Genomic DNA, 26799 nt, shown 5'->3' on the forward strand with positions numbered 1-26799 from the left:
CATGTTTTATAATGCCACTGGGATTTATGGATTTCGTTTCCACGGGGCTGCCCTGCAAATGGATCTGAGATCCCGCTGCAAGGGACGGAGGAGGAGGAAGGCATGAGACTCCAGATGAAGGGCAAGGGGGAGCAGGGAGGGAAAACGTGGACCTGTGCCAAGGCTCCAGGTGATGCTGCTGCGGCCAGGGGCACCACACACTGCTCTCCACTGGAGACCTCCCCATCCCCTTCCCACACAAGCCCTGGCACAAGGCTCAGCTCCCTTCTAGAGCTTGTTGGATGTTTGTCTGCAGCCCAGCAAGCAAGACGGTGTGTGATGGAGGAACATCAGCAGTGTCGGGGCTCCCGAACAGACCCAATGAGGGGTGGTAGAGGGGACCTAAGGTCTCCTGGCCACCTGGGCATCCTGGCCATCATGCTCAGCGCAGACTTGTTTTGCAGACTCATGCACAACCCCTGGCATCACCAAGTGGGTGCTTTGTCCCAGGAAAAGGGGTCTTCGGAAAGGGTGGTAGCCCCAAAAGGGAACCACCCAAGGCATTGTGGCCAGATCCCTTAGGGAAGCACTTGGACAGGTCCAGTTATGCCTTTCCCCATGGTCCCTGGCCCTGGGTGAACCCGCTCCCCCTCGCTCAGCAGCATCAGCTCCCGCTCCCTGTGAGCACGGGGCTTGGGAAAGCTCCCACGCTGTGCTGGCACCGGATCCTCCGGCTAAATCCACCTGCTTAAAGGCGGGCTAAACCTCCTCGTGCGCCCAACGCCACCCCTCGTGCCCCTCGGAATTAAGGGGTTTACTCGAAGGGATCTGCACCCCACGTGGGTGGCACCCGCAGGGGCCGGGCACTGCTGCTGAGGGGTGGCTCTGAATGGGCACTTTGTGCCGAGCACCCCAGTGCCCCCCCCCCGGGGGGCTGCCCACCCCACGTGTCTGCACCCCACGCTGCCCGTACCCCACGCTGCCCGTACCCCACGCTGCCCGTACCCCACGCCATCCTGCATCCGAACATCGTGCACACCGCACCACGCTGCACCCCACGTCCCTGCACCCCACACTGGCCTGCGCCCCACGCCACCCTGCGCCCCACGCCACCCTGCGCCCCGCGGGACTCGAACCCGCGGCCTCCACGGTGGCGCAGGGGAGGCGGGAGCGGCCGGTGGCGGGGAAGGGAAGTGAGCGCTCGGGGGCGGGAGCTGTTGCCCGGGTGACGGGCGGGCACTTCCGGGCGGGAATTTCGGGGCGGCGGAGCCGAAGGCCGGGAGGCGGCGGCCGCTGGCAGCGCGTCCCCGGCCGGGCCGGGCGTCTCCGTGGCTCCATGGCCCAGCGCATCCTGGCGCTGGCGGCCGAGGAGGCCCCCGAACGGCTCCAGGAGGCCCTGCAGAGCCTGGGGGAGGGCGAGGTGCGCGGGTGGCCCGCGGGCAGGGCGCTGTGTGCGGGGAAGCGGCCGGGGCGGGGGGGCGCCACCGGGCCCTGTCAGGCGGGTGAAGGCGGCTTCTCCTCGGGTGACGTGCAGCTCACAGCGTCCCCTTCTTTTGGCAGCTGGGCGATATGGTGACAAGGCAGGCCCTGAAGGGGCGGGAGACGGCAGCTTTGCTAAGAGGGGTCTTCAAAGGTGGGTGATGTCTGAGCTGCGCTTTGGGGGGTGGGTGGGGAGGGGGGCTGTGGCCCCAGCCCTGGTGATTGCCGATGGGTTACAGGCTGGCTGGGTGAAGTCAAGCAGCACAAGGAGGTGTCACTTTTGGTAAAAAACAGCTGGTCAGGGTTGTCACAGGGAAACATGACATCCGAAAACAGATGAAATGGGAAACTGGACTAATATGTATTTAATGAACCTCTTGTAAGTGGGGTTTACTTTTGAGAGCCCTTGGATACCTTGGGAGTAGAACTGAGCTGGCCAGCTGAGACTTAATTGCCAAGCTGATTCTTCTCACCATGTTGACACTCCAGCAGCAGGTTGAGTGAACTGCAGGGTGTGATACAGGGTTGAGTGCTTCAGCTGTTTTAGCCAAGAGATTTTAGTTTTCTGTGCTCTGGTTTTTTATCTGTTTTGTCAGATAAAATAGGGAGTTGCAGTCAGATGGCAGCTTAACCCTGTTTTTCCTGTTGTTTAGCAACGTGTTGTTACTTGTGTAACTTTTTTTCCATTCATTGTTTTCTTTATTTTCTCGTTATAAGGCTCCCCCTGTTCCCAGCAAAGTGGTGTTCTCAGGAGGCTTCAGGTTTACAAGCACTGCATCCCGCTAGTGGAGTCAGGGGACCTGCATTTGGGCAAGGTGTCTGAAATCATAGGACTGCTGATGCTGGAGGTAGAAGCTCATTTGGGCTGGCTTTCCTGGGGTCTGCTGGGTACCGTTTCGTATGTAGATTGAGGTCCTTCACTAGGCCACCGAGGAAGGATCTCCTCTGGACTAAGCTGGTGTTGGAATTTGCTCTGTGTGTAAATGTGATTATCTTTGGATATTTAGACTTAGAGTTGAAATGCCAAACCTATGTTTATATCAGCTTGATTGACTGCTCTGTTCTATGAAGGACAGTACAAAATGGAAAACTTGGGACTGAATTCCCCTTTTAGGGGAACATTTTGCTGTAAGAAATGTTGTCCTTTGCTGGGTTTTGGCATCGTGAAATTCTCCTGTGCGCTGCCTCAGGCCCTTTTGTGTTGTACCTCCTCCCAGGCTCGCCAGCTGCCAGCCCACGCGTTGGCCGAGCTTGCCACCCTGTTTGTCGACGTTATTAAAGGCGGCAGCCTGTCTAACGGGAAATCCTTGGAGTTGTTTTCCACTGTTCTCACTGCATTGGCCAGTTCGAAGGAGAGCCTGGCTTATGGGAAAGGTAACCCCTCACCGATCCTTCTCCCCAGCCTGTCCCTTCCTCCAGAATCAGCTTCTAAAAGACTTTTGCTTTTTCAGGTGAACTGAATGGGGAAGAGTTTAAGAAACAGCTGATAAATACCCTCTGCTCCAGCAAGTACGTACATCTCTGCCAGCTCTTAGTTACATGGCAAAGCAGAGTGCTTCATGTTGTGCTTTGATGTCACCATCTGTGTCCTGTTCCATCATCTTTGAATCTGTGCCCTCCATGGCAGTGTCTTCTCTGGCTGGGAAGGCAAGGGAACACCCTGTTCCCAGAGCTGGTAATGGCGTTGCATGAACTGGTCTCAGGAAGCGCTTGTTTTTATTCCTTTCTTGGTATTTGTTGTTGAGGGGGCTGGGGGAGTTCAGAGCCACTACAGGTCTGGGTGGTTAGGGTGGCGGTGGTGATTCCTGGTGGAAATCTGGCTTCTAATCTTAATATCAGAATGTAACAGTGGAATGGTGACATTGAATAATTGGGTAAGAGGAGGGAAGGGCTAGGCAATAATTCTGCTTGCTCTCAATTCTCTGACATATCTTTGTTTTACCAGGTGGGATCCTCAGAGTGTAATACATCTTGCCAACATGTTCAGGTAATTCTTTTTCCCTTCAGCATCAACACTTCCATGTGCTGTGGTCACATCCATGTCCTGTTTCATGTGTTGTTTGGGGCAAGTACGAACAGGAGGTCTGACCGTACCAGGCACAGGCCCAGGGGTGGTTGGTCGATGAATATCCACATCGGATCCACCTGGATACAAAAGGCAGCTGGGAAGACATGCCCCAAAGGCTGAGCATGGCATCGTGGCTTTTATTGCGTGTGTGAGTAAGCCTTGGCCAGGTACTGAACAAGCGTGATGCGGGGGAGATGTAGGCACCGCAGGGCGAAGAGTATCCTGGGACAGTGTTAGGGTGTGGAGTGATCTGTTGCTGCTGGTGAGGACTTTAGGAGCACTTGCTGCCTGTCTGTACATTAGCACCTTTAGCACCTTTTGTCTAGTTATGGGTTGAATCTGCTGTGGGATTCTGAAGGAAATTCATGAAAATGATTAGGCTGCATCTTTGATTCAACAGGGATATTCCACTATCAGGAGAGGAGCTGCAGTTTGTGGTGGAAAAGGTCCTTAGAATGTTCTCCAAATTAGACCTGCAAGAAATTCCCCCTCTGGTCTATCAGCTGCTGCTGCTTTCTTCAAAGGTAAAAGCTCATGGGAGCTGGCCTCCCCCGAAGTATATACCATGAGAAAGAAATACGTACAGACTGAACTATAGGCTGGATTTTGGCAGGGATTCTGATTGTTCCCAAACTCTGCTGTGGGGAGCAGGACACAGCAGGACATCAGTAGTGGTTTTTTTTTCTCTAACTCCCTCAAGCCTGAAGAAGCTGACTGTTCAGAGAAAGATACAATCTTGATCTTCCTTGTGGGGAAAGAAGGAAACCTTTGGGAAATAAGGACTGAGTACAGACTTAGCAGGCTGCACAGAGGATTGTTTTCTCCAGTGTTCTTAAGTGTGGTTTTGCTCACTCTGTGGTCTGCACGCCATAGTGATAGATCATGCAGTGTGAGTGTCTTCTGAGTTGTAGTCTGACCTGCACTGGAAATGTCTTGTCTCTTGTGCTCTTCCTGCAAGCAGAGGCTGCCAGTGACATCGCTGCCCTTTGACGGGGTGATCTGGCTCTTTTGCTTGCTTCATTTGTGACCAAGTCAATACCAAAATGATCCAAAGACAAAATTATATATGTGTTCTAGAATGTCATTTGGGTCCGCCGGCCAAAATGTATTGTTAAGATTGAAGGTTAGGAGTTTGAAATCCTTCCCAATTGATTATAACATAAAGGATCCTTTCTAATTAGTAACAACTTTAAAAAAAAAACTCAGAACATTTGAGAGTTTCAGCTTCTTTTGACTCTTTGTGCAGTCAAAAGAAATATGCAAACTAAACCAGAGTCACTTCACCTGGAAATGAGCCACACAGGAGCCCTCCCCCACCTCAGTGATTTATGAAGGGAAATGAAGAATACCGTGACATTTGTAATTGGTGTGGGAATAGAGTGTGGTTCTCTGAGATACTGCAGGCCCTGCAGTGGCTTAATGTAATGTCCTGCCTTGCAGGGCAGTAAGAAGACTGTTTTAGAAGGAATCATCAGTTTTTTCAATCAGTTGGATAAGAGACAAAAGGAAGAACAGAGGGTTCCAGAGTAAGTTCTTCCTCTGTCATCCCCTTTCTTTTTACCTGGGTATTTGTAGTCATCCTGGTCCTGCCCAGGGCTCCTTGAATTTGAATTGTTAAACCTTGTACAACTACATCCTCCTTGACACATAAGAAATGATTGATAGCTTTGGATCGCTTGTTTTTTTTTCTGATAAAACTTACAGATCAGTGGACCTTGAGGTAGCCACGATGCCCCTAGACCAGCTCCGCCATGTGGAAGGCACCGTTATTCTCCATATTGTTTCTGTTATCAACCTGGATCAGGACTTAGGCGAAGAACTAATGAGACATCTAAAGGTACGACAGAGGTGCAGCAGGCACTGTTCTTTAAGATGTTGAAGCAAGTGTTTTAAACCTTAATTGGTTATCTGTAAAAGAGATTTAATATTTTTTGTGATGGCCGCCACGTTCACTTTAACAAGTGCTATGATATGTTTGAAGAGACACGTGTCTGATACCTCCCCTGAACTTGCGGGATGCTGCAGTTGAAGATAACAAGCTTTCTGACTATTGCTTGCCATTTTCTAGACTGAGCAACAGAAGGACCCTAGCAGAGCGTTGTGTCCCTTCAGCGTGGCTCTTTTGCTGTCGGTTGCAGTAAAACACAGGCTGCAAGAGCAGGTATGTGGGTGATAAGCTTGCAGAGAACTTCCATGGGGATGTCACTGTGGTCCTTGTAAAGGAAAGGAAGCACGGTTAGGTCATAGGCTCATCAGAATTAGGCTGAAAATGGTTTCAGGATGCTCGCAGGGAGGCAGTTAGATCGTTGGTACGCTGTAGTTTACTGAACACCCTAAAAGACCCCAGAGCAATATCAGAATTTTCCAGAGGTGTGATTCCTGTGGGTTGGTATTGTAGAATGAGAAGAAAAGCAATGTCTTCTTTTTCTAATGTTTGGCTCTGTGGTGCCACCTGAAGAGCATCAGGGAGCAAGTTACCCTCCTTGAAGCAGTTAATGAGGTTGGTGTGTTTGTCCCGAGAAAGAAGTGAGTTAAGATTTTTGGCAGGCTGTACTGGAACTTGTGTTCTGGCTGGTGCTCTTACTGGAACATACCCAAGACTATACAGGTCCCATTTCAAAGATCGTTTCCTCACACTCAATGATTTTATGTTCCAGATATTTGATTTCTTGAAAACATCAATCACAAGAAGCTGCAAGGACCTGCAGTTCCTTCAGGCCTCCAAGTTTCTGCAAGATTTGTTTCCTCAACAATATGATGTAACCACTGTAATTCTGGAAGTGGTGAAAAATAGGTGAGTTCTTGCCATGTGCTGCGGAACACTCAGTGGGCTTTGGGAGGGGAGAGTTTCTGCCTTGCTAGAGTGCTGTGGGGCGCTAAATTCTGCTGACCAGGTGCCAGCAGGGAACAGTGTCAAAATCCAAAGTTTTTTATCCCAGTTTTAGATTGGTGAATTAAAACAAAACGGCAACAAAATGTAGCTGTGTAAATCTGCCCCCTCTACCTTGAATCTTGGCATCTGGTGGCACAAAGAACTAGACTGATCAGGACCTTATCTGTTTCTTGCTGGTAAAGCAGCTGACGGTATGAGTGATGCTGCTGGCTGTAGCTTGTGTGCTGATCAAGGGATGAGTGATGGGTTCACTGGTTTCTTCCTCTTAGTCCTTTAAACATCCTGTGGAATAGCTCTGTGATCTCTCACCAGATGTGAGAGGTTCCTCTTCTGTCTTCCTCTCTGACTTGAAGATCTCGGGATTAGTAGGATATTTGTGCATCCCGACTCTGATCTGAGGAATAAGGAGTTAATGTAGCATAGCTTAGCAGAAGCTAGTTAGCTAGACAGTTCAAACCTTGCATAAGATAAAGGGAGCAGAAGCAGCCTTGAAATATTTAAGATAACAGGAACGGCCTGCATGAGAATGTCTTTGTGAGACAATCATCAGATTCAAGCTGGTTCTGCAGTCTGGGGTCAAGCCAATCAGGGATTCTATACTAAAGGTAACAAGTACACGGGGAAGACGACTATGAGCCTTCCTCCAGAAGCCCCCAAAGGGCAACCACCAGATGACAGCATGCATGCGCCAAGAGGAGGAAACGTGTTATAATGAATTCTGAGAAATCCCCACCTATTCCCCAAACTAATTGTACTAATTCATGAATATGCATGTTTTGGTGTGATAAATAGAGTTTTAGAATGTGACCCAGTCGGTGTGCAAGCTAGGAGGAGCGATCCCCCTCGCACCCAGCGCTGCAGTAAACGTACCTGCTCTACAGCTCTCCGCGAGTTGTGAAGTTTGTTTCCGTGCTTCAGCTCCAGCCGGCTGCCACGTCCCGGTCAGACCTGAGCGCACGTCGTTCCTCATAGCGAGGAAACCTTTAGACTGGAAAGCAAGTCTGGAGAACTAGGACTGCAAGACGTGTTGTGCTGATTTTACCTGAGACTGCTCTAGTCTAAACCTTTTCCGTGACTGGCCTGTTTAATGTTTTCCTCAGTGCCTTTGGCTGGGACCATGTTACTCAGGGCCTGGTGGATCTTGGCTTCAGCTTAATGGAATCGTATGAACCAAAAAAGCCCTTTGGAGGAAAAGCTGCTGATACCAGTTATGGCCTTTCAAAAATGCCGGCCCAGCAGGCTTGCAGACTGGGAGCAAGTATCCTGCTGGAAACGTTTAAGGTAGTGTATGTTTTGGAGAGGGTTTTTGTTTTTTTTTTTTTCAGAGGGGCGGGGTGGAACTCTGTTCTCTTTCTCTCCTGGTAAGTGGTGTCAAAATGTTGCATGCTGTATCCATCATGAGTGTTTTACAAACAATACTAGATTTAGTCTCCTATTTGCCCGTGTCCAGCTGGAAGAGGCCATCTTCCTAAAAACCTAATCCTAATCTGTTCCATCTACTGTGATACTTGGGTAATCCCGATTACAGTTTCCAAGAAGCTGCTGAGAAGGTAGAGAAATTCAGAAGGATAAAGAAAATCTGTCAGAGGTGGGATTGAAACCCGCACCTTCTCTGAAGTGGTGAATTTGCATCCCACAGAAGATTTGACCCATTATATTCCGAGTATACTATGTGTGCCTCTGCTGTGCTGGTTCTGATTGGCCTGGGATGAAATCTAAATCCATCTGTGTGAATTTAGCTGAAAGGGGACTTCCAGCCACCAGTCCCAGCTTACCTGTCAGATCTGGATTTCCTCTGTACGGCACGATGCCTGTGCTGTGAGGTACAGGAATATCTTAAATTTATGTAGCTTTTGATTTTTATTTACTGTTCTTTTCTCATTTCAGGTTCATGAGCCCATCAGAAGTGACATTCTTGAGCAGGTCCTGAACAGAGTCCTCACCAAAGCGGCATCTCCTGTCAGCCACTTCATAGGTAACGGGAAAGACAGAGAAATATGTCCTGCTCTGTGGACACTCAGGACGTAGCTTCTCAGAAGAAGTTACAGAATCACAGAATGGTTTGGGTCGGAAGGGACCTTTAAAGCCCCTCTAGTCCAACCCCCTGCAGTGAGCAGGGACACCTCTAGCTGGACCAGGTTGCTCAGAGCCCCGTCCCACCTAACCTTGAATGTTTCCAGGGAGGGGGCTTCTACCACCTCTCTGGGCAGCCTGGGCCAGTGTTTAACAACCTTCATTGTAAAAAATTTCTCCATTATAACTAGTCTAAATCTACCTTCTTTTAGTTTAAAACCATTACCCCTTGTCCTATGGCAACAGGCCCTGCTAAAAAGTTTGTCCCCATCTTTCTTATAAGCCCCCTTTAAGTATTGAGAGGCCACAATAAGGTCTCCCTGGAGCCTTCTCTTCTCTAGGCTGAACAGCCCCATCGCTCTCAGCCTTCCCTCATAGGAGAGGTGTTCCCTCCCTCTGATCATTTCTGTGGCCTCCTCTGGACTCGCTCCAACAGCTCCATGTCTTTCCTGTGCTGAGGACCCCAGAGCTGGACACAGCACTGCAGGTGGGGTGTCACCAGAGCCGAGTAGAGGGGGAGAATCCCCTCCCTCGACCTGCTGGCCACACTTCTCTTGATGCAGCCCAGGATAGAGCTGGCTTGCTGAACTTCCTGCTGGAGGGACCTGAAGCCATGAAAATCAGTTGTTCCTTCCCCTCTTACTGAGGTGTCAGCTGCATCAAATTGCCTCCTGTCCATCGCAGGTGAAAAACACGTTTGCAGGCAGTTGCCATGGAACAGCTGACACACATGAAGTTCGTATCCATCAGTCAGTAACTTGTCACACGTTCCTAGCCTTGCCTTCCTCCTCATCCTTGGGCAACTTTGGGCGTTGCTGGGGCTGCCGAGATGCCTATGCTGCAGCCTCTTCCCTCTCTTCCCTTATACCTCAGTGCCCTCTGGTGGGGCGAGGCCCTTCAGCCGGGTTGTGAGCGTTTTACACTTTGTGCCTGCAGCAGAGCTCAGATTTTCAGTGCTCATCCTATCACAACCTCTCCATGTAATGGAAGGGCTTTGATTATTCTGTAATTGTTGGCTCTATAGACATTTTTTGCCCAGACTTTTCTGGCCCCTTGGCCACAGCTGCTCCATTTGTCCTTTTATTTTTCAGACTTGCTGTCCAATATTGTTGTGTCTGCTCCTCTTGTGCTTCAGACTTCATCCTCCAAAGTCACAGAGATCTTTGACAATTTGTCCTTTCTGCCCATCGACACGGTGCAAGGGCTTCTCCGGGCAGTACAGGTAAAGCTTCACATTTCTCCATGAATATCTTTGCTAGTTTAGTTCCAGTGACAGCTCTAGGCCACAATTATATGCATGATCTAATAACCCTCCTTGTAAAATAAACCTTCGTACTCTGCTGTAGGTTGTTTGGTGTAGCGTGGAACTGTTCTTCAAGCATGGATTTGCATGTGCCCTCTAGCAAAAAGCATATGGTGCAGTCTGGCATGGTACCGAAACTGCTCTGTGCTGACCTTTCGTCTGGAAGATACCCAGATGCTGCACACTGTAGAAAACTGAGTGTACAGTGTTTAGCTGAACAGCTGTAGCTGTCACGTTGATTTTTCTCCTTGCAAGCTCCATGTCAGTATTTCTTTTTGCCTGGGCTGAGATATTGCCCTGGCGTTAAACTTTTACCTGCTTCATCCAGTCTGGGGATAATTGTTCTTTTCCCAAACCCTTGCACTGTGTCCTCACTAACCTGCTAAGGTCTCTCACTGCTACACCTCTCCGGATTTAATTTTACATGGTTTTAAAATGTTTTGGTTCTCCTACTGTACTGAGGACAGTATTGGAAATGCAGGGCCAGATGGGCCCAAGGAAGATGAGCTCATATGCCCCAAGGGCTTGGCATGCCTTACTGCTTTCCTCTCCAAAGTGTATCTTCCTTTCCAGCCTCTGCTCAAAGTCAGCATGTCCGTGAGGGACTCCCTGATACTTGTTCTCCAAAAAGCTATCTTTTCCAGGTAAGCTGAGAAAGGGATTCTTTGAAAAGTTTCTACAACTTATTTATGGTTTTGGAGCAGAATTGTTTTTTGTTTGTTTTGGCTAAGTGTCTTCTTACTATGTTCTTCCCATAACTAGATGGTGACATCTCCTACCCCTTTAGCCTCGGACTGTAATACAGTCACAGCTCTACTGAACTGCCACACAAATCCCAACCCCAGCTGAATGGGCTTTGGCAATTCAGAAAGCTGTTGAGAACTCCAAATAAGCAGGCAAAATTAAAACCAGTTCCAACGTGTGTCTACACAGCTGAGTGCATCCAGATGCCAGGGAGAGTCTGGAAGGAACCACCGATCAAAATGCTGAGCTGCCACCTTCCCTCTGACCCCTTACAAGGTGGTAGAGAAGCAGGCTGCTCGTCTTGGTAATGCTTTGAGCAAACCAGCCTGCTGTCTTCATAGTGCTGTGATCACAGACTGGATTGTGTTGGGCAGTGGCTGCCTGGCTATGAATACAGAACTCATAATTTAGGATTATTATTCAAGGCAAAAGACTTGGTCCTGGGAAATACGCAGGGTTTCGGTGAGCAAAGGAAAACACCATCTTTTTGTGAGGAATTTTCCAACTGTGAGCTCTGTGAGACTCTCCCAGTTTTCAGGAATCATTTAATGCTTGAGATTTGGCCTGGAGCTGTCCCTCCATGCGAGCATTGCAAGGACAGAAAGGAAACTGAATGTTGTGAGGGCAGAGCAAGGGAGTTCCCAGCAAACTGCCAAGCTCCTAACTACTTGGGACTGTGCTGCCTTCTTCAGGAGTACAGTTCCACTGGGCCCGGTCACTCTGTATTTGTGGACCCTTTTTCATTGCTGAGTTGGTCTTGTATTTACTTCTGAGCTTCTTGCTTCCATCGGTCCTTATGCTTCTCTTTTCTCCCCCTGACTCCCAGGCAGCTCGATGCACGTAAGGCTGCAGTTGCTGGCTTTTTGCTTCTGTTAAGAAACTTTAAAGTTCTGGGCAGCTTGTCCTCTTCCCAGTGCAGCCAGGCCATTGGTGCCACTCAGGTAAGTGCTGTTCTGCAGTCCCTGGCGTGGACATAACGAGACAGTCTCGTGTCTAATATGCCCTGTTTGAAACCACTCAAGAGTGGAGTATTTCCCCAAAATGGAAATAAAACTTCAGTAAGGATTAGTCCTGGAAGGAAAGCTTTGGGAAATGCAATGGGCAAAGAGAAGCTGGCCTAGGGACGTGGCTTCTCAGAGTCATTCTCTTGCAGCACCAGTATGCTGGGGAGCATTCACACTGCTCCATAATGATGATAAGGAGCTTGGCAGCACACTAAGGACTATTTCAGTGCTTGTTTAGGGACCAGGCCCCTTATCACCTTGCTTCTGTGTTGTGATTTGGGAACTGTAACTAGTATAACGTGACTGATACTTTCTCCCAGGTCCAGGCAGATGTTCATGCCTGCTATAACTCTGCAGCTAATGAGGCCTTTTGCCTCGAAATCCTGGGCAGCCTGAGGCGATGTTTGAGCCAGCAAGCGGATGTTCGACTCATGTTATATGAGGTAAACATGGTTTCTTCAGTCTCCTTTTAAACAGCCACTAGCTCTTCTGTAGTCTGGTTCTGCTGCAGCCGCAGGTAAATAATGATCACATTATTGTGGAAAACAACCTATCATCTAAGTTATGTTCTTCATGGGACACGTACCAAGGACTTTTTTTTTTTTTTTTTTTTTAATCCTTCTGCTTCTATTTGTTTTGGGCCATTATAAGCCCAAAGACACATTGATGTGTCTTCCTTATCTCACACATTGCTTAAGAGCAAATCTGCATCAGAGTCTCTCTTCTTTATGGTGTGGCCCAGGAAGTGGGAAGGATGTTTGATGCCCAGTGAGGAGGAGTGTTATAACAGGCATTGGATAGATGCAGAGTTGCTGGAAGTTAATGATGGGCTCCAGAGAAAACCCTGACTGGAGAATATGGGGAAACTTTCTTGCAGACTGCATCAGGGAGCTGTCTTTTCTCTTCTTCCTTTTGCGAGTTTCTATAAAGGCTTGTCTGTCCTTTAGATTTGTTGTGACAAATGGTGTAACATACAGAGCCATTTTTGGCTGCGTATCTTAGCTGCCGAGGTAACCATGGGGTACCACCTTGAGAAAAAAAAATTGTTCAGGTCAGAGAGATTTTCTTTTCCTTCTTGACTTGGATGGACTGGCCTTTGGTGAGCTACAAGTTTCGGGTGTGTTCCTCACTGCTGCTGTAAGACTTGTGCTTGCTTTATCCATCCACTGAGTTTTCTCAGTCTGAAGTATTTTTTGCCTCCTACAGTTTCCCCACTGGCTTGTTTTGCCTTTGAAGCAGGATTTCACAGTTTGAAGTTGGATCTAGTGCTAGTGTTAAATAGCAGTGAAAGTCACTCTGGGCTTGATGCCACCGCTGCTAGGGAGATACAGCTTGTGAAAGGGCCCCTGTGAGAAAATTCATACTCTTTCTGATTCATAGCTTCTTTCTGTGGTGCCTTTGCTTTGCCAGGTATGGGATTTTACACTGAGCACATTGTTACTTCCTCATGGTTCCTTGTGGTGCCAACGGGTCACTGCTGTCTTATGACGCCACTTATTATGCATGTGGTTCATTTTCATGTTGTGTAAGCCAGCTTGTCCTTCCTTCCTGTCTTTAGGGTTTTTATGATGTCCTTCGCAGGAACTCCCAGCTGGCCAGCTCCGTAATGGAAATGCTCTTGTCCCAGGTAAAGTACTGCTATGTGGTGTGGCTGCAGAGACTCTGAGAATCCTGCACTGCAACCAGTATAGCAAGTAATTCGTGGTAAATATTGGGAAAATAGTTCTCCCTTACACTGGAAACAAATTTTAAAGTGCTGTGGCACTTCTCTAAGGACGTGTTCAAACCCCTGCTACGCTGAGAGAGCAGACTAGGTAAACATCTGGAGGCTGCTCCATATCCTGTCACAGGGTGGAAGAGAAAGGATCTCTTGGACCCCTTTCCAACTCTTCGATTCTGACATGCTGTGAGAAGTTTGAGCCCAATGAAGTGCTTTGTGTGCTCCCTGTTCCTTAGCAGTGCACAGCAGTTACCCTCCCATACTTCCCCAAGGATATGTGCTGCCACAGTAATTATTATTGCTGTCCTCCCATCGGGACAATACCCAAGTCCATGTAGGATCTCGGAGGATTAACTCATCCCCCAACAGTGTTGCTCATGGCAACAAGACAATCACATTTCCTCAATCCATTGGACAGGCTGTGCTTTCTTTGAGACAAGTAATTTTCTTCCCTTTAATCATCCGTAGAGTTCATGCTGACTAATTCCAGCTTTCCCATGACAGTATAGGGTCTGAGAAAGGAACGTGAACAGAGCACAGCAGCTTTTGGGTAGCAGAGGGCACTTAATGAACTTGGTGTAAATGTATAAAATTTTATAGCATCATTCTAACTTTCCCGATTTGGTTCTGTTCCTATATCAGTACTCGGAGCATAGCTCCTTCCTGTAGTGTGCCAAACAGCCAGAAATTGGTGGAAGCATGGTCTGTCATGGATTTGTTTTAGTGCCAGCTGTAGCCTCCATTGCGGTTTGCACCCTTAGGCCAGGAAGCTGGATGCCATAACGGGGCCAGGCGTTCGGTTCGGGCGATGGGCAGCAAAAGCAGTTACTTTTCCTTGCAAGATGGGTAGCACTGCAGGTGAAGTGCAAGTGGTGTTGCACGTTGAGGCAACACAACAGCAAGTGGTCAGATAAACTTGTTCTAGGGCAGTGATGTGTGCTGGCTGAGAGGTGCATAAGCAACTCAAGAGGGGATTTTAATTACTAATCGAGCAGATGACGTGGCTCACATACATGTACGTGCCGTTATTGTAGTGCCGGTTTTCACTCTGTAGAATGGAGTACAAAGATTATCGCATTCTGTTTTCAGACAACCGAAGAGGCTCAGTTACCAAGTAACTGGTTATTTTTATTTCTTGGTTTCTGTGACAGATAAAGCAATATTACTTACCCCAGCCAGACCTCCTGCCTCCACTGAAACTTGAGGGATGTATTACGGCTCAAGGAGATCAAATCTTTCTGCAAGAACCACTGGTAAGAGCTGTACTGGCTGGCCACAGCTGCAGGCTCGTCTGTTCCATAGCATTTTAGTTGTGCTGCTACATAAGCTGAATACCTTGTGTTTCTTCAGCCTCTTCTAGCCTGGAGCAATTCTTTTAATGATAATAGAGCTGGGCATCTCACCCCTGTCTCAGGCTGTCTGTTAGAACTCTGCTAGCATAGTGGTTTAGGGGACCTGTGTGAAAAATGCTCTAGGAGTTGTGTAGTTCTGTTATCCTCTGTTGAGCTCACCCTGGGTATTTTTTTTTTCCCCTCCTTCAACTTAATTCCACATAAAATAGTCGTGCAGTGTGCGTAGCAGGGGGAAGAACCTGCCCTTTGGTTTTGCTCCTTTGAAATTGTAGGAGATGAGACTTCAACAGTTCGTTGGATTTCCAAGGGAAAAAAATCATATTAACCACTTTATTTTCCCCTAAGGAAGCTTCCATGCTGTGCTGCAATAGCACACCCAGGAAGGGAGCAGACACTTCAGCTAGAGTGAGAGCCCTTTTGGAAATTCCCTTTCCATCTCCTTCGGCGGTTGAGGGAGCAGTGGCAGTTAAGTCTTTACGTCCTGTATAGGCAAGCTCAGGCAGACAACGTGGTCTGAAACTGGAACTGGGAAGCTGTGTGTGGGATTACAGATGCCCTCGTTCTGGGAATGAGGCATGTTCTTGAGACTCACGTGAGCCTCCAAAGGCAGCTGTGGCTCTTTGCATCCAACTATACTAGTCTGGCCTGTGTCCACTTCTGCCAGTGACCTCCAGCTAGAAGGCTGAGTGTGATTGTGTGGCTGCTTCCTTCAGGCCCATCTGCTCTGCTGTATCCAACACTGTCTCGCCTGGTATAACAGCACTGTGCATCTATGCCAAGGAGCTGAAGATGACGAGGAGGAGGAGGATGTGAGATTTGAGCAAAACTTTGAAGAGATGCTAGAATCTGTCACACGACGAATGATCAAGAGCGAGTTGGAAGACTTTGAACTGGTAAATCAGATTTTCAGTTTGAGTCAGTGGAAGAAGACACTGAGTTCTTGTCAGGTTTTGGAAAGATTTTTCACTTGTTTCCTTTACCTCTTAGGATAAATCGGCAGATTTTTCTCTGTCTTCTGGTGTCGGTGTAAAGAATAACATCTATGCCCTTCAGGTGATGGGAATTTGTGAGGTCCTGATTGAGTACAACTTCAACACAGGGCATTTCAGGTAAAGCATCAAATCTTACCCTCCAGCACTAGCTGTGCTATACTGTGCCTGGCTCTTTGGAGTACAGCCTCACTGCAAGCACAGAATAATAGTGCCAAGACAGCATCAGAATGATGTTTTCTGACTCTGAGTGCCTTGTGGCGCAGACATTCACAGAACCTTGGGGAGTGTCTTTCTTTTGAATGTTGTGTGTTGTGGGAGATGAGATGTGACATTTTGTAGGAGAGCAGGTCAGGGAGGAATGGATGAGGTGTATGCTGCTGGGGAGGCGGGGAGATGTCATGTGTCATGGTTTTATCACTCAGAAAGTGCCATTGTGTAATCTGGCAATGGAAGCTTTGAATGGGAAACTGTAAGACTAGCTTTCCTCCATTAATGCTTTCTACTACTTTACGGCAGTAAGAACAAGTTTGAGGATGTCCTAGGCCTGTTTATGTGTTACAACAAACTCTCTGAAATCCTGAAGGAGAAAGCTGGAAAGAACAAATCTACTTTGGGCAACAAAACTGCACGGAGCTTCCTGTCCATGGGTTTTGTATCTACTCTGCTCACAGCACTGTTCAGGTGAGAAGCTGTCAAATCTGGAGTAGCTTTAAGGCCTATTCACAAGCTGGTTTTGTGGTGTCTGCGTGCTGGCTGTCCTGTGTGCTGCATACACAGTACAGGCATTTTCATTTCTGTACAAAGCATGCGTGGTAACAGCACTTGCCTGGAGAGCATCATAGTCCAGGCAGGAACCACAGCTGAGCAACTCCTGGTATTGACAAACCAGCTTTCCTGGACCTCGCTTATGACTTGCAGAGACTCTCTGTGGTCTTACTTTTCCAGTCCTGGGCCATTCCCCAGACAACAAACTCCAGTGTTTGAGCTCCAGTCCTCTGTGGAACAGAGCCAGACATCAATTCAAACCATGTCTGTTAGTGTGTTTGGAAAGACTGGTGGAGCTCTATCCTCCGAGTGTTCACTACAAGCTGCCAAAACAAAGAGTCTTTTCCACTCTGAATTCAGCTAATGATTTTATTTGTAAATGCATATTTAGATTTTGAATCTCATAGGCCATCCCCGTGCTTTTTCAGTGCATCCTCAATTCTCTGACAGTGCTCTCGATTCTTCAGGGACAATGCCCAAAGCCATGAGGAAAGCCTGGCGGTTCTGCGCTCCAGCACAGAGTTCCTGCGCTATGCTGTCAGTGTAGCTCTGCAGAAGGTGCAGCAGCTGGAGGAGACAGGGCAAACTGATGGTCCAGACGGCCAAAATCCTGAGAAGATGTTTCAGAACCTCTGCAAAATCACGCGGTGAGTCACTGTGGCACATGAAGATATCGGCCCTAAAAAGCAGCAATGCATTTTGGGGATTTTTTTGATTCTCAGGTAGGGTTTTGAAAGAAGAATGCAGTCTGTAACTGTTTCAAACTGCTATTATTACTGGGTTGAGATCATTGCCTTTCTTTGCTCCTGAGAAATCAAGTGGAGGCACTACAGTTTCTGTGCCAGAGTGAGTGATACATCTCTAATAATGGTACTTGGCCTGGAAGAACTAAACGCCATCAAACTCTCGTTTTCAGCCTCTTTCTGACTTTCAGTTCATCACTCACTGTCACAGAGGAGGTAGGATGGTTACAGGCTGGTTTCTTGAGGCCTCTGGGATGCAATGAAGTTAAAATTCACTTCTAGCTACAGTATAAAACAGATGTAAGAGGGACACAACCTTTAAAAAAGATTGGTTTAGAACTTTTGCAAGATGCTTGAAGACATTCATGCATCTAATCCTTTGGAAATCCAAGAATGTTAACCATGTAAATGTCTTTTGGGATCTAGGTCATATCTGCATGGGGTCTTTTCAGATCCCAGTCAGCAGAGAGCACAAAATGCAAATTACCCCTGCCATGAATAATGCTTGTTTTGTGTCTCGCTCCAAATAATAGAGGCTATTTTTGTGGCAGTCATTAGGACTACATGTGAGCTACATGTTTTGCGTGATTGGACATTGAAATAAATAAGATCATCTGTGCAGGCGACAGAACTAATGAGAAGAAAGGAGAGGGAACAAAAAAGGGAAGAAGTGGGCTTAGGGGAGCAGGAAAAAGATGTTTGCCTACAAATAGAAAAGTCTCCTTTGGGCCAAACAATTTTGCTTCCTTCAAAGCTTTTCGCTTTGCTTTGCCTGCGTCCACCTTTCTGATTTTATTTGTGTAGAGCCCTATAGTGATATCTGACATTTCACAGATTCAAAGTGCCAAGAGAAAAGCTCTTTTTGTCACTGACAGGTTTGACGCCAGTGGTCAATGTTTGGGTAGTCTGAGACAGAAGGAAAGCTGGATGGAAGAAATGAGTGAATAAAGATGGACTTGAAATGGGTTTGGAAGGTCCCTTGGCACCCGGAAAGAATTAAATTATTTAGCTGTGCAGGAAGAATGCGGTAGCTGTTTTGCTGACATTGAAACAGAATCATCTGAAAAATGGATCTCTTCTCCCTCCACTTTCCTATAGGAAAAAGACCTTCCAATTTAGTTATATTAAAAATACGATCCTAAGAGTAGAATCTGTGATTAGCCCTGTTCTAGTTCTTGCACTGTGCAGCCAGCTTTACTAGAGCGTGTGACGTTAACTCACCTCCCATCCTGTAGGGTTCTGCTTTGGAGGTACACTTCAATTCCCACTGTTGTTGAAGAGTCAGGGAAGAAGAAGGGCAAGAGCATTTCACTTCTGTGCTTGGAAGGTTTGCTGCGGATCTTCAACACGGTGCAGCAGCTGTACACGGCCAGGATCCCCCAGTTTCTACAAGCCCTGGGTAGGCACACGGTGCAATTCTGGTTTGGTTTCTAGGCTTTGTTGTTCCAGCCCACGTGTGGGCAGTTACGGACCCAGTGCCCTTTCTCCGTAACTAGGGAGAGAGGAGTCCGGTCCTTGCCTCTCAGTAACAAGGAGGGCTTAATAGCATTGATTTTCACACCAGAGGCAAGTTCCAGAGAGACCTTGACCTGCTTTTGTAGAGCTCTTAGTCTGTCAGCAAATGATAGTTGGGGTCTGATACAGCATTCGTCTATTTGAAGTTTGCCTCTAACGCATTTTTGTGCTCACCATGGTTTTGCAGTCTGTATTCCTCCCCTAGCTGTGAGCAGTTGCAGTCTTTCCCACTTTTGGAAAGAAGTCCTGTATTCTGCTCTTGGCATTTAGCTTTTTTCTGCACCTCTCTGTCTCTGCCAGATATTACTGATGGTGACGCAGAAGAAACGGATATTAATGTCACGGAGAGAGCTGCCTTCCAGATCCGACAGTTTCAGGTAAGTACCACTGTGTGCTGCAAGTGTTCCAAAGCACTGGTGGTTCTGGCAGAAAGCGCTGCTAGCGCTCTGTTGCTTGACCACAGGATTGAGTATGTGATGGCAACTGTGACACTGGTTCACTGGCAGTTCAGAAAAGTTCCTGATCCCTAACGAAAGCTCCTTCAGGGTGCTGTGCAGAGCTGGATTGAAATGCACATGTGTTTACAGAGCTATAGGGTCCTTCAGTGCAGCATAAACTTACCCGAATATTGTAAAAGTCACACTGAATTATACGAGGGCCTCTGTGTAAGCACTCGTAACAAAACCCAGCACTTGCTGTTTAGAACAGTCCTCTTTTTATGTTCTTTGTCATTCTCCTTGTTGCCAATTCCTTTACCTGTAGCAGCTTCTGGTTATTTGCTTCTTAAAATGGCCCTGCAACAAGCACTCACACTCAGGGACTCTGTCTTTCCTTCCCATAATCAGAGGTCCCTGGTGAACCAGTTCAGCAGTGCTGAAGATGACTTCAACGCCAAGGAAACACAGTCACTCATCACAGTTCTCTCCACTTTGTCCAAACTCCTGGATCCGGCCTCTCAGCAGGTATTTCACAACCTTCACAGGGTGGCAGGGATGGTGTCGTAGCCATAGGTGTGGGTAGATTACCAGATGGGGTTGACACCTGAGGGCTCTGATGTGTGGGTGCTCTGCCTTCTCCTGCAGTCCAGACCATGTCAAAGGGAGAGCTGTTTTATGTTATCCAGCACGCTCCTGTCACACACCTGCAAGGACAGTTAGGAACAGGTTGTCTTCCCACCCTGCTTCTGCACGTTCTGATCCTGCTTTTGGGCACCTGGAGTCTGAAAGACTTGTTTGCCTGAGCAGAGACTCCTGAGCTTAGTTGTGGTATGGCTTCCACGTGGGAATAGAGCCAAAAAAGGCCAGCAGACTTGTGACCAGTCCAAACTGGCTGAGTGCCTAATTCCTTCCATGCAAGGAGGCATTTTCTAAAGTGCCCCAATTTTACAAGCTAGGGACTGCACTAAAAGTGTGCCAGAAGTCTGGAGTCGTCATTTACCTTAAATTAAATGGAGCTGTTACTCTGTCCAGGGGAATGTATAGCCATTCCCCTGTCCTGGGTCTCAGCTTTTCACTTGTTAGCAGGTTAAGTGTCCCCTCTGGAACTTCACAGAGCATGGCTGGGTGCCTTTCTGCCAGAAGGGCACTCTGTTCATCTTCCTTTGCTGTGATTCATTGTCTTGAATTTTTTTTTGTTACTGGTTTTGTGCTTTGAATTCTGGTTCAAAGCCATGATATCTTGTCTCCCCTTATACAGTTCCTTCAATTCCTGACTTGGACAGTCAAAGTTTGCAAAGAAAATGCTCTTGGTAAGTAAGCTTTGGGGAGCCTGTTTAGATGTGATGTGTCAGGTCTGATATTAGACCTTTAGGTGCTCTGCTGTTGTCTGTCCTGTTTTTACTTACCTCTTTGTTACAGATACATTCGGGTCCCATTCTGTGGCAGATTGCCATGACATTGTGGTTATTAGCACAAGTATTAGGGAAGGAACTCCATCTCTATAAATACTAGGGTTGCTGAATAAAGAGGAGCCACTTACTTGACTTTTCTCCTTTGTTGCTCCAATCTGGATTTATACTCTGGAAAGATCACTTTTGTCAGAGTTTGTATGGCACTTCCTCTCCTCCTGGTCATCATTTTTCTATGAGCTGAGGGCTCCAGTGTGCCGTACTTCCCCTTGCAGTGTTAGATGGGATGCCCAACTTTGTAAACTCTGCTTTTGTAAGTGTGCTATTTTGGTAGGATTTTCGTCTACTGCGTATCGTTTCTGGGAATGCAGACTGTTAAACCCATGTGGCATCTGAGACTTTCCCTCACTGGATGTCTGGTGTTCCTCCTAAATAGCTAGGAGAGCCCTGCACCCGGTAATGTGGTGTTTTCTTTCCCCTTCCCCACAGAGGATATCGCTTGCTGCAAGGGTTTGCTGTCTCTGCTCTTCAGTCTCCATGTTCTGTACAAGAGTCCCGTCAGTCTGCTGCGTGAACTCGCACAAGACATCCACGCTTGCCTGGGAGACATCGATCAGGTATGATGCAGAAGCAGCCTGGCTCTTCATCTCTGAGTGCTGTCAGGGCAGAACTGAGTGCATTTCTGGTGCAAACTATGTGACAGCAGCTAAAGTTTTACTCATCAGAACTTTTCTCTCCTCTGACCAGGATGTAGAGGTGGAGAGTCAGTCCCATTTCGCCGTAGTGAATGCCAGGACTGCAGCCCCTACTGTCTGTGTGAGTCAAAGAAGTGTGTATGGACAACCTGTAGTGTGTATGGACAACCTGTAGTGCCCAGGGCTACTCTGCTACAAGTGGCTTGTAGATTCCTGTTGTGCCAAATTCCTCCAAGAACCTGTTTTGTTATTGGTGTTTCTGTCTTAGCTGCTGGTTCTGGGTCAGGCGGATAAGGTCCTTGAAGAGGTGGATTGGCTTATCAAGAAACTCACCAGTCTGGGATCAGACACATCAGGTAATACAAGTGGTCCACTTCTTACTGTTACACCTTTGTCAAAAACAGATGAAGACAGAGAGCAAAAAGATATTTGGGGATTTTGAGGTATCCTCATCTGAGGTCAGGTTAAACGCTCCCTTGAGCTGGTTCGACATAAACAATGTAAAAGAGGAAGTGTTGACACAAAATGTGATTGTTTTCCCTCTGCCACACTGGTGCTTTGTGCACCAGACATAAAGATGGTCCTTTGGGCCTCCCACCTGCATAACTGGATACATTAGACACATGTTCACCAGGTATTCATCTCTTTCTTCTAGAAGACTCTTCTCAGGCATCAAACCAAACCCAGGCTCTGGAGAAAGGTGTAATTCTGCAGCTGGGAACTCTGCTGACAGTTTATCATGAGCTGGTACAGACAGCACTGCCTGCAGGGAGCTGTGTGGACACGCTGCTGAGAAGCCTCAGCAAGACATACGCAATTCTCACCTCCCTCATCAAACATGTGAGTGCTGCTTTGCTGACAGTGGGCTGGCTGGGATCTGAAAACTTTCTCCCCATCTGCTACAGCAAGCTCACAGTGACCCCTGGCAGCAGCTCTGCTCAGGACTGGGCTGTCGATCTCTTGCAGGAGTTCAGTCCTTATTCTGTTGGCTCTCATGCCCTCAATTTTGTGACCTTTCTGCAGCAGTCATACTTGTACCAGTGGAGATCAATTCAGCTGGAGAGAAGCTTTCCTTTAGCTGTGCGTGGCTCGGAGTGGCGCTCCCCAGTGCATCTTGTAGGTTCCTCAGCACGCAGCTGTGTGCCACAGCGAGCGGCACTCGCGGTGTTCTCGGCGCTCAGCAATCCTGCCCTTGCCACTCATTCCCATCTAACGCTTGAAGCATCAGCCGTGGGGGGACTGGGCCGTGAAAACAGGCCAGTGGAGGTAGTTTGAGACAAGGTGGTGAATTCCCTTAGCGCTCTCACGGCTCTGGAATGCAGACGTGGCATCTGGGATAGAGCAAGCCACTGGTGAGGATAGTTCTTGCAAATCCTGCCCTCCCCGCTGTGCTGTTAGACAAGCTGCTTTGAGCCCTGCCTGGAAACAGCGTACCTAGAAGAAACTCTCTTATGTTTTCCTTACAGTATATCCAGGCTTGCCGCAGCTCCTTGAATACGATTCCAGGACGGCTAGAGAAGCTGGTGAGTGGGAGCGAATTGCTGGAGGAAGTGGCTCGTTGCCTTGACTTGGGAGTAACAGCAGCCTCTCTGCTTCTCTGCAGGTGAAGCTCTCAGGTTCCCATTTGACGCCACAGTGTTACTCATTCATCACTTATGTACAGGTAAGGCCTAAATTAACTGGCAAAATCACAGTCAGTCTCTCTGATGCCGAGTGGTGTATCAGCTGCAACACACGGGCACCTTTGGGGATTATTAATCTTCTTGACGTGACTTGAGTTTCTTATATTTCAGGCTTTACTATGTCAAATAACAGTATAAGACATTTCAGCACCATTGGGACCAAGCATATTGATTTCTGCTTAAGCAGGGAAGGAAGAGGGTTTGGGGAGCTGGTTTAAACTTTTATTTTCCCCACTCTGCTCATGTTGGTTTGGTTTTACTTTTTATGAGATTAATACTGCTGGTAACCACAATGGCAAATAAAGGTCCACAACACTGCAGTCATCACAGTGTAAAGTAATGTGGGTGCCTGAGACTGCTGTGGCCAAGATGGGATTTAGCTGTTTGGAGAGGAATTGGGTGTTGGAGTGAGGAACTGTGGAACAGACATGGCCTATTGGGGAAGGTGTAGTGGTGTGCAGAGCTACCACTCCTGGGGACTTCTCACACATACATATTTCTGAATGTGTAAATTATGAAGTCGGTTTTTTCCTTCCTTCCTTTTTTTTTGAGATTACCCCCAATTCCATCCTTCTTGTATCACTACCTTTCTGTCATCTAGCTGGTAATGCTGTTAGCTGGGCAAAGGCTTCTCTGGCCTTACTTGGCTGGCCTTTCTTCCCTGCTTACCCTCTTAATGACGCATCTTTTGGCATCCTCCTTCAGAACATCCACAGTGAGAGCTTAAGCTTTGCAGAAGAGAAGAAAAAGAAGAAGAAAGAGGATGAAGCTGCTGCCATCTCCACAGTCATGGTAAGATTGACTCACTCTCTATTAGAACATGGGCTGTATTTGAACTTGGGTTATGTATAGCATGATTTAGGCAGAGAGTTGAGTAACATAGTCATATATGTATAGTGTGAGCTCTGTAATTCTCATTAACATAAGCAGGGGTGTTAACTGTAATATTAATTTTGTAGATAATTAAGCAAAGGTTTCACTCCAGGGCATCGCAGCCTTCAGAGTTTTGTGCTGAAACTTTTTCTGCTTGGTTCCTCGCTCTTCAGCCAAAATGGAGCTGTCTTGCTGCTGCAAGGCTCCCTCTTTCAGCTGTTACCTCCCCTCGCAAGGTTTGTAGAAGGGAGAAGCAGGTACCAGCATTCTTAACCTTTTGCTGTTTTTTGCCAGATGATCAAATTGCTCAGCTCTCGTCCTTGCTCTACCCAGGGCATGATAAACACGCTGCTTTACTTGGCTTAAGTTGAACCTTACAAGCCTGGCATTTCTCCACCAGATCATACTTCAAGGCTTGGATTACCTGGGGGCTTCTTAGATCACCAATGACAAATTGCCATTTGGGTCTTTAAGTAAAAATCAAATTTATTCTACCTTAACTTCAGAGGAAAGTCTAAAAAAACCCCAAACAGACAAAAAAAACAACCAAAAAAGCCACCTGAACTAAATGCAGCATAAAAGCTCACAGACTTGAAATAAAGTTCAAATCTAGATAGTCTGTCTTGTCTGATAGCTTATCATTTGGGGTAAGCTATGAAATTACAGAAATGGGCTAATTTATTGGCACTCTGTTTAGGTGTTTCTTAATTTCATCACTACGTTTAAAGATAAAGTAGTGGATTCCGCTAAAGTAAGGCAGTTGAGAGTGACAGGATGATTTGGTTGGGAGCAAATGAGCAGGCTGGCAGGTTCCCGGTCTCTTATGTCCTTTGTTTGCACTCCCAGCTAGCATTTCCTCTGCCTCTTGTCAGTTGTCCCAGACATTCCTGTGACCTTAAGGGTTTAAAAGCCACAAGCATGATCTTCCTAGCTGTTCCCTGAGCATATGGAAATGGGCTGAAGGGCTGCGTGTCCTTTTACCACTCTGTCACCATGGAGAACAAACATCAGTGGTGGTAAATAATCCGGGCAAAAATGTGGTGAAACAGCCACGTGCTCGTTGCCTGGAAGGTGTATGCTTGTTGATGCCTTGGCAGAGCTGGAGCAGAGGAGGTTTTGCTCCGATGGCTGTCAGACATATCAGGGCTGTGGACTGCAAGTAGAGTACAAAACCATACAGAGGAGGGCCTCGCTGCAGAACCATCATGGGAGTCAATTTAAAACCAGTAGCAAAGAGGGCCAGGCTTGCTGGGGCAGGACTGGTAGGGAGCAAGGCTCCTGAAGACACTTTTCTAACCTGGGAGTGTTGCAGTCTTCATGTCATGCTGTAGCATCATTGTTCACTTCCAAACCTGACCCATCGCACTGCTGTCTGCATTTCAGGCTAAGGTGCTTCGGGAGACCAAGCCAATCCCAAACCTGATTTTTGCAATAGAGCAGTATGAGAAGTTCCTTATCCATCTCTCCAAGAAATCAAAGGTAACGTAAAGCAGAGCTCTTCTGTGATCTGAACTCTGCGGAGCAGGGGGATTTGGGGCATGGTGGAGGGCTATTGCTGGTCGACCTTTTAAAGTCTCTATTAGTGCTCAAGTTAGGAGAGTGTAAGGACCTTGCACCTCTTTCAGCCTTTGCTGAATTGCTGTCACACTGAGCTATGTCAGTGGCAGGACTGCCTGTGACCTAAGAGCATGTGGTTTCTGGGTGAGCAGAAACCTACACACCTCATACCTGCTTTCCTCACCCCTCTCCCCCAGCCTCTTTCCCAAGCAGGAGTGAGATGTACCACGATGAGGTCCTACTCGAGTGTGAGAGTAACTAGCAATCACTGGGCTTTTAGGAGAACATAAATGGGCCACTAGATTGCATGGGGGCCTGTGGTTTTTTCACCTTCCTTGTGCTTGGATCCTGCATTATTACTGTGATGGCCCCAGTCCCAGTGCTGTGCAAAGGACGAGGCAGCCCAGAAAACTAAACTGAGATGCTAATGGCACGATCCTCTCCCCCTGGTTTCGCCTTGGTTGCTGCAGGTGAACTTGATGCAATATATGAAGCTAAGCACCTCCCGGGACTTCCGCATCAACGCATCCATGCTCGACAGCGCGCTGCAGGAGCACAACACCGAGGATGCTGAAAACGAGCCAGACAACGACCAGGTCAGAACTCATTTAGCTGCTTTTACTGCTAGGTTTCCCCCTCTTTTGAGGCCAACTGTAGTTGTGAGCTGCGCAGGTATGTGTGAAATCAAGACAGTTTGTCTTCCCTAGGTTAGCTCTCACTCAGGAGTGAACAGTTATTGTGGCTAACATCCCCTATGCTCCAGCCCTCTGCCTCGAGTGACCTTTATTTCCACACACCAATTGTATCTGTGGTCTTAGGGAAGCGAGACTCCTCTTAAGGCCTTGCTGTTTGCCTCAGCAAGCAGAGAGGTCTATCAGCGTTACTTCTGAGGACCCAGTGGCTGGCCAGGTTCAGACCTTTGCAGCATGATGCAACGTGGTTTTGCATACAGGTTAATGGTTGTAGATTTTTTTTTTTTTGCCTCTGCAAGGCATCATCCTCCTCAGACCCAGCTCCTCTACTAGAACAGTGCTGGTGAAAGTAGCAGAACCTGTGCTGGATAAAAAAAATAAACAGTTTACTTTGCTGATTGTCCAGGTTTTTATTGGTGCTTCTGTTGCTACTTTCCTGAGTGTTTCAACAAGACAAAACCCAGCACAAACAGTCCCCATCCTGTGCCATTCATAACCTCTGGGCTAAGTTCCAGCATGAACTGGGGGGATGTCCACGGGGAAAGTCTCAGTGGGTGAGAGAAGTCCCACATTCAGGTAATCTCGTTATGGAGGAAAAAAAAAAGTTACAAGCCTGTTCTGCACATCTGGTTTCTTACTTTAGGTAAACATTCCTTAGACTAATCACACAAAACCAATCACACTCTGTACTGCTACTCTCTCTCTCCCTCCCCTCTCCAGAGCAGCACAGCAGACGAGACAGATGAGAACCAGGAACCCAAAAAGAAGAGACAGCGAAAAAAATAAAGCTGGGGCTGACACTGCTGCCTCCTCCCCCAGGGGCT

General features: G+C 47.6%; 1 protein-coding gene across 1 annotated transcript; it reads left to right on the forward strand.

The window, feature by feature from the left end:
- Nucleotides 1-1315: 1315 nt before the first annotated feature.
- FANCI (FA complementation group I) lies at nucleotides 1316-26775 on the forward strand. The gene is made up of 37 exons (XM_086471852.1): nucleotides 1316-1399; nucleotides 1540-1612; nucleotides 2176-2306; nucleotides 2676-2832; nucleotides 2910-2967; nucleotides 3404-3445; nucleotides 3927-4050; nucleotides 4967-5052; nucleotides 5231-5363; nucleotides 5595-5687; nucleotides 6184-6320; nucleotides 7520-7700; nucleotides 8307-8394; nucleotides 9584-9714; nucleotides 10369-10439; nucleotides 11366-11480; nucleotides 11864-11986; nucleotides 13102-13170; nucleotides 14415-14516; nucleotides 15329-15508; nucleotides 15603-15724; nucleotides 16124-16288; nucleotides 16840-17019; nucleotides 18351-18514; nucleotides 18931-19007; nucleotides 19476-19592; nucleotides 20326-20377; nucleotides 20966-21093; nucleotides 21224-21292; nucleotides 21440-21527; nucleotides 21827-22011; nucleotides 22638-22694; nucleotides 22775-22834; nucleotides 23559-23645; nucleotides 25110-25205; nucleotides 25754-25879; nucleotides 26696-26775. The coding sequence occupies exons 1-37, from the start codon at nucleotides 1316-1318 to the stop codon at nucleotides 26759-26761; spliced, it is 4017 nt and encodes a 1338-aa protein (XP_086327978.1). The 3' UTR covers nucleotides 26762-26775.
- Nucleotides 26776-26799: the final 24 nt, after the last annotated feature.

The sequence above is a fragment of the Leptosomus discolor genome, chromosome 11, assembly GCF_034619465.1.
Source record: "Leptosomus discolor isolate bLepDis1 chromosome 11, bLepDis1.hap2, whole genome shotgun sequence".
NCBI lineage: Eukaryota > Metazoa > Chordata > Aves > Leptosomiformes > Leptosomidae > Leptosomus > Leptosomus discolor.

Coding starts and splice junctions, on each gene's coding strand:
- FANCI (XM_086471852.1), top strand. CDS start 1,316: ATGGCCCAGCGCATCCTGGCGCTGGCGGCCGAGGAGGCCCCCGAACGG. Junction 1,613..2,175: donor GCTAAGAGGGGTCTTCAAAG/GTGGGTGATGTC, acceptor TCTCGTTATAAG/GCTCCCCCTGTTCCCAGCAA. Junction 2,307..2,675: donor TAGGACTGCTGATGCTGGAG/GTAGAAGCTCAT, acceptor ACCTCCTCCCAG/GCTCGCCAGCTGCCAGCCCA.